Source organism: Atta colombica, unplaced genomic scaffold (genome assembly GCF_001594045.1).
Source record: "Atta colombica isolate Treedump-2 unplaced genomic scaffold, Acol1.0 scaffold51, whole genome shotgun sequence".
NCBI lineage: Eukaryota > Metazoa > Arthropoda > Insecta > Hymenoptera > Formicidae > Atta > Atta colombica.
Window position 1 is genome coordinate 1,626,216 of NW_017259541.1, and position 7,036 is coordinate 1,633,251.

General features: G+C 38.0%; 1 protein-coding gene across 2 annotated transcripts in view; it reads right to left on the reverse strand.

The window, feature by feature from the left end:
- The window catches only part of LOC108691744 (histone demethylase UTY-like), a 91,947-nt gene that overhangs the window by 1,025 nt on the left and 83,886 nt on the right, over positions 1-7,036 (reverse strand). For both annotated transcript variants that reach the window (XM_018199621.1, XM_018199622.1), the window contains 7 exons: positions 6,291-6,474; positions 4,982-5,197; positions 4,135-4,290; positions 3,372-3,552; positions 2,848-3,162; positions 1,163-2,731; positions 471-1,064 (listed from right to left, as the gene is read on the reverse strand). In XM_018199621.1, coding sequence (XP_018055110.1) covers positions 471-1,064; positions 1,163-2,731; positions 2,848-3,162; positions 3,372-3,552; positions 4,135-4,290; positions 4,982-5,197; positions 6,291-6,474 — 3,215 coding nt within the window. The remainder of the gene's footprint in view (positions 1-470; positions 1,065-1,162; positions 2,732-2,847; positions 3,163-3,371; positions 3,553-4,134; positions 4,291-4,981; positions 5,198-6,290; positions 6,475-7,036) is intronic.

A 7,036-nucleotide genomic window follows, 5' to 3' on the forward strand; every position in this document is an offset into this window, starting at 1 on the left:
TTCCAGATACATAGTTATTTATTAACAAATTAGCGTTTTCAAGATTGAAAAATCATTTCGACGCGTTTCTGGGAACTACATACGTAGAATATAAATTCATATAAGAATCATACAAGCATTTAAGATCCAGCTAGACAATTTAAGGCTTTGATTTCTATAGTGTTATCACATATACGGTCCTATAATATATTATATTATTTATTTATTAACAAAACAAAAGATGAATTTTTTGATACATTTTACAAATAAGTTCTATCAATTGTCATTTTATTGAAATAATTTTTTATTATCAATATATTCTGCAAGAATTTTTCTTATGTATTTTCTCACTTTTGACGTCATAATGTGAAATAGTGAGTGGACAGGAACTTTAAATAAATTAAAATTTCTTTTTAAAATCCCAAAAAGAAAAAATAAAAATCTAGGCAATATTAATTTTCAAGATTATTAGCGTAACAAAGAAAACATACCTCGCACTGGCCACAATAGTGCGAAGCCTCGTTCTTGCCGCGGCCATGGAAGCGCACTTCCACATTCTTGCTCTTCACAAACTCCAGTATTAAACAACACTGTCTCATCGTTCGTAAAAGACAATTCTTGATCAACTCGAACAATCGAGGATCTGACACCTTGATATTACGCGCCAAGTTCCATGAAAGATGCACCATCGGTACAATCGATTTGAATGCTTGCAGCTTGTTCCACTCGTAACGCTCGATCGCGAGTTGATACTGTCTGGCAGTGAGCGGACCAACGTTCCATGCAATATTATTGCACCAACCGACCGCCTGTACCCAGTGCACGCAACCCGCGTTCACCCACACGAGATCACCTGGTCGCTGATGAAACCTGTACACTGGAATATTCTCTTCGAATAATTCTTCTAGATTCGGCCACCAACTTCCATGTAGATAACTGATGCCGTTGCGCTCACAGAGTGAGCATATTATGCCCCAATACGCATCTGGTACCGCAAACCATTCGCAGTCGCCCGGTCCAATGTTGATATTAATAGAACAAAAATTATTGTTCTCTTGATGTCCGGGTGTTCTACTACCAGGTACCTAAGAAAGATATAAATTAAATTACATTCAAAAATATCATTCAAATATGTGTAAAATATGTGTTTCGTTTTACAATTTTATTACATGTTTTAAAGTACCTTCATATACAATTGTACAGTGTTCATTCCTAAGATCACATGGCCCACATGGCTGAGCATATTACCAGCCGATACCACCCTGGCAAAGGCCGGTAATTTCATTAGTTCGTGCAACTGTGGCTTCCACTTTCTTTCATCTGACAGATCTACATTGGTACCAAAACGTAACATCTTGGTTCCCGGTCGACCGGCTAGACCAAAAGTGTTCTTTTTGCGTCGCACGGTCTGACCGGTGCTGTCCTTTGAATCCGAATCTGACAGATTGGAAGCGTGAACGCCGCCCTGCGCTTTCTCTTCTCTCAGACTCTCTTGAAAACTAGAGGCCTGATATTGCGCGTACTTCGCAATCGTCGTGTGACTGCGATGACTAATGCAGTTCCAGACTTTCTTGTTGAGCGTCGGATCCCAGTTCTCTTCGCTAGTTTGCTGCATTTGTGTGCGTACTTCAATACCGTGATCTGGATTAGCCTCGACCAGAGTCTTAGTCGAGAAGAGGCCTAGATCAAGCTTGAGCGCTGCCGCGAGACCACGTACCACAGCAATCGGGTGTTTTAAACAAAATTCTTGCAGCTGCGGACCGAAAACGTCCTTTTTGTTCTCCAGAAAGACACTAGGGGCAGGCGGCGACAACTGTTCCTTCGTCAAGTGTATTCGTTGAATAGGTGGATCCGGTGGTGCCGGCGGTGGTGAACGATCGCTTAGTATCGAGCAATTCGGCACGCCTTTCAAACCACGACCCTTGCACGCTTCGATCACCGCTCTAGCATCCATTTCAATACTCAACTCCTGTTCTGGTTGCGATTCACACAACGACTCGAGTTTCAGATTCATCATCGTCTCTGCCTTGGAAATATTAGTTGCTTCGTTCTTGTTTGTTGCCGTCGTCATCGTCGTACTAGAGGATAACGATGACATCGTTGTTTCACACTTCACCGCCGTCGTTTCACATTTCACCGTTGTTACAGTCGTCGTCGCGGTCGTCATGATCGTCGTCACAGCATCCGTCGTCGATTTAGACTGTGTCGATTGGGAAGCCGCTTCTTCCGGTTTTTCTAGTTTCACCTCTTTTACTTTATCCGCCGCATTCTCCTCGAGATTCGATGGCGAGAACGGACCGGAGCTCAATGTGCCGTTGTCATTGATGACACCACTCGATGGTTCTTCCTTTACAACTGTTTCCAAATCGTCGGAACCGAAATGCTTGAGCAGGTCTTCCGCCAACGACGTAGCTATGTCCTTTTGTGACAGCAGCGCCTGCAACTCCTGGTCCGTCACGCCCAGATTGTCCTTATTCGCCGCAGTCGCCGTTGAGCTCTCCGAGTAACCGCTTGTCGCCGACGTGACCTGCGTGTAACCTTGAGCAGCGTACTGATTCGGCTGTTGCTGATACTGACCACTATACTGGGCACTGCCGGTCATTGGTTGCCTTTGCGGCGGATAAGTAGGATCAGAGGCGGATTTGTAAGGCATTCCTGGTGTTTGCGTAGTGTTTCCGGTCGCCGCCGTATTATAACCGACATTGGTGTCGGAGAAACCCGTCTGCAGCGCAACCGTACCGCCTTGCTGCAACTAGACACATATGTCACATTTTATATAATTAAAGAATCAAGAAGTATCATATGTAATTTTCTCTACTGTAATCAATAGCGCAAATTTCATTTAAAAAAGTGATATTAAATATTTACCGGCTGTTGTGGTATTCCATAATTCTTGACAACACCCGACGATTGACCGAGGTTCTGAGGATGGCCGTACGCCGTGGGATAACCGGGTTGTCCCGGCCTCAAGCCTCGTTGCCCCGCTTGTTGTTGCTGTCTGATTTGTTGTTGGTGTTGCTGCATCGCACGGTATTGATGTTGTAGCTGAACGAGCACATTTTGCTGCTGCGGTGTCAAGCTATTGATATTTTGTTGTAGGAAATGCAGCATTTGCAGTTGCTGCTGCGATAGGTAGAACGGCGGCGCCCGTTGCTGTGGCACGGCCGAGATCACCTCGTCGGCCTGAAACATTGAATTTTAATTAATGCAAAGTTGAAACATTTAATTACATTATCTGTTCTCTGATTTATAACTGAACTCTCTGCAAAATACTTTACTGGAACCTCCTACTTTATTTATAAAACACTATATTAAATTAAATAAAAAATATATATATAAATGAGAAGTTAGATTTTAGAAAAAAATTTATTTTATAATATATTCTTTTTTACCTTAAATCGCTTAGCATTCTGTCCCTGAGCTTGAGGATAAGGCGGAGGTGGTCCAGTCGGTGTGGCACCATATTTGTACGAAGGTCCGCCAGGTTGCTGCTGTTGTTGTTGCTGCCGGCTGGACATCTCTGCGCTAATCGGCAGATTCCAAGCCTCTTCGATTGACGGCAATTGCCGCCTCCTGGGTAAAAAATTATATGAAAACAGGAAAGGCAAGCTTTGTAACACAAGCTTTGTAATACATCAAAGAAAGATACATTAAAGGTCGACTATAATTTTGTATTGGCCTTTAACTCTTAATTTTATTTTCAGATTTTATTTTGAGCACGAGCTTCGCAGACAGCGGCCTGATCTATCTAGAGATCCCGGGTTCGATTCTGGTAGAAATCAAAATATTTATGTTCGTGTCTTCTCTCGGAAAAGGCCGCAACCTCCCGAGAGTATCCTTATCAATAGAAACACGAGAAATCTTGAGAAATCCCGGATTCGATTTCTTTCTAAACTTGATCGTCATTATTACATTACTGTTATCAAATATCTATTAGCAAATTTAATTATTGAATTATATATCTTATTTTTATTTCAATATTAATATCAAATAATACAAGTAAACAATTTTTGTTATTTTGATAATTTTATGTAAACTTCAAAAACACGTAATCTCTCAAATATATCCATCTGTTTGTTCCAATGTGTAAAGAGCTACATAAAAAAATCATTATAATGGAATCTTAACGCATAATTTGACTTGTCGACGACTCACTTGTTAGCAACGGAAGGCATTGGTGCTTGACTTAGGTGACTCTGCAGAAAGCTGATGCGCTGTTGGAGGGACGGGTTCATCGGGTTGTTGCCACCGGACTTAACGCCACCCAGACCCGCGAATGGGCCCGTGCAATTCGCTATATTGCTGTTTCCCCTACGAATAATAAAGCAGAACTCTTACTGACCTAATAATTCAATGTAATCATTGTTAATTTTTGAGATCGTCAAATGTAAACTCGGCCTTCAATCTACAACACGTGCCGATCGTTCTAGCGCAAGATGATAATTACAAAATCATAAAATTACACACGTCATGACGTACGAATGATAACGTAAGAAAGAAGTGACACGTAATACAACTTACAGAATTATAATGAGCGATTTGATAAATGCAAACTAATCACTTACTAATTACTTAATTTTTATCTTTTAATTACTCCCGCCTGCTGCCAACCGAAAACGAAGGGAATATGCATTTTTATATTTTACATCATATTTAATTTAATTTTTAATATGATCGACTGTTAATAGTCCAACTACTTAATTCGTAACTGGAACATATGACCCTGAGACTTTTCCCAATTTTTAAATAATAATTTGAAATAATTTTATGTTTCATATTTTTATTCTTTACAGTTTTGAAACATTTATTTAAAAAATAAAAATAATATCAAAAATTTTATATTTTCTTTTAACGTAAAAAAAATATGAGTTTTTGTTACAGATTAAATCATGAATAAATGTACTCGCCACAATGTTGAAGCAATAGAACTAACAAGTGGAACTGTGTGGAGCGGAATAATTGTGGAACGCTATGAAAATGACTCGCGCAACATGTAATTTACCTGGATGCGTTAACGTAACAGGCTAGGGCGTCTTTCGGTTGACTAACACTTTCGTATAATATGCCCAGATTAGTCCAAGCAGCCGAATGGGATTTGTCTAGTTGCACAGCACATATGTAGGCTTGCAATGCGTCCATAGGCTGATTCTGCTGTTGATACAGCACTCCTATACTACACCATGTGTCCGCATTGCCTTCCGATTTTTCGACTGAATTTCTATTGAGCACATAGAGAAGATCATTAATTTCCAAACACACAAGGACAAAATAAAAACAAATGTAAATAAATATGGAAGTATACGTATATTAAATCTACCATACTTGCCTGTATATTCGTATTAGTGTGAATATCTTTGGAAAATAATATTGGAAAGTTTCTTCGGTATTTTGTATTAATGCCCTATACAAATATCAATAAACATATTATAATAAATGAATAAAAAAATATAAAAATAAATTTTTGGAACATGCTTAAACACACAAAAAATATAAATGTTTAGAGCATGCGTAAATAAAAAAAAAAAAAAATAAATAAATATTTTTAGCATGCGTATAAGTTTTTTTTTTTCAAATTCCGAAAAAAAATCTAAAAATAGTATTCATTGAGGAAAGAATATTTATTTAAGTAAAAAGAATCTAAAGATATTGATTATTTTAATTGATAAAAATTATTTATAAATTGAGCGATGTCATCGCTTTTGAGAAGTTCATTCAATAGAAACTTTTCCATGAACAATACAACAATACCTATGAATAATGCAATAAAATTCGCATTACAATGCAATTTTAATCTCACTAACAATAAGTTCTTTCATATAAAAAACATCATATTTCGTAATTATAAAAATGCGCAATTATGTATGTATATATGCATAAATTATATGCATAAATTATATGCATAAATAAAATATATAAAATAAAGTATATAAAACAAGCTCTCTATAAAATATATAATTCATAGTTTAAATAATAAATGAGACGTATAAAATTAAATTAATTTTCTTATCTGAAAGTACATAACATTATCTTGAAAAAATTCATGTTTATAAAAATTTTATATATTTTGTAATTTTAGCTACAAAAAAAGGAAAACTTTTTTAAACGACTCCAATATCTTAGATACAAGGCATATTTTGATATTTATTCTTTTTTACTTTCAACATTAACATGATTATTTTAAAAAGCACACACAGTTCATTTTTAGATGGACACCCCTAACACGTGGAATGGACCTATACACGCTATATATTCATGTTGCAATTTCAATCGACAGATTCACTCGATGGCGTCTGGTTTTCGAGTGTCATTACCTGTATGCGATAAATGCTTCGTGCACCTTTCCGGAGGCAGCCAGACAGCGTCCTAAAAGATAAAGGCTCTGTCCGCTCTTGGGTTCGGCTTCGATAGACTTCTGCAGGCAGTGGATAGCTGTGAATTGCTTCTGCGCTCTAGTTATACCCAGCACCGTGCATTCAACCACGTGATACATCCATCCTGTGTGAAAAAAAAACAAAGGCGATGCACGTGACGCTGTCTTTTCGTTATTTTCTTCTTTCGCCTAACATCTCGAGAACCATGTTACTATCCGACATGACGCTACATGACGAACTACTAGCGAACTAAACTGAATAGACTCTCTCAGGTATGGCCTAGGGTTGCCCCCGGCAGCAATCGTTCTTACTGCTGTTGCTATCCCTTCTCTAGGGGGGCTGTCTCGAATTACCCCCTTGTAAACATAGGCGCAGCAGCGCGAAAAACGACCCTAGTGCAACAAGATTTTCGCCCTCTTGACGAGAATAGAAGATCCTAAGGGATTTTAGCATAGCTGAGCGATTATATTCGTCAATTGCCTTTGAAGTCGCGTTCCAATTCTCTCGGGGATTGCTGGTTAACAATAAGATGTTTTATTAACTCTACTCGGATTAACTGAAATCATCCAATTTTCTTCAAGGAATAAAATATTGTATAATTATTTTAATCTCTCTAAGGACACTTTCTTTCTTTAGAATACTACAATATAATGTAACATATTTAGTATTCATATATTATCTATTTT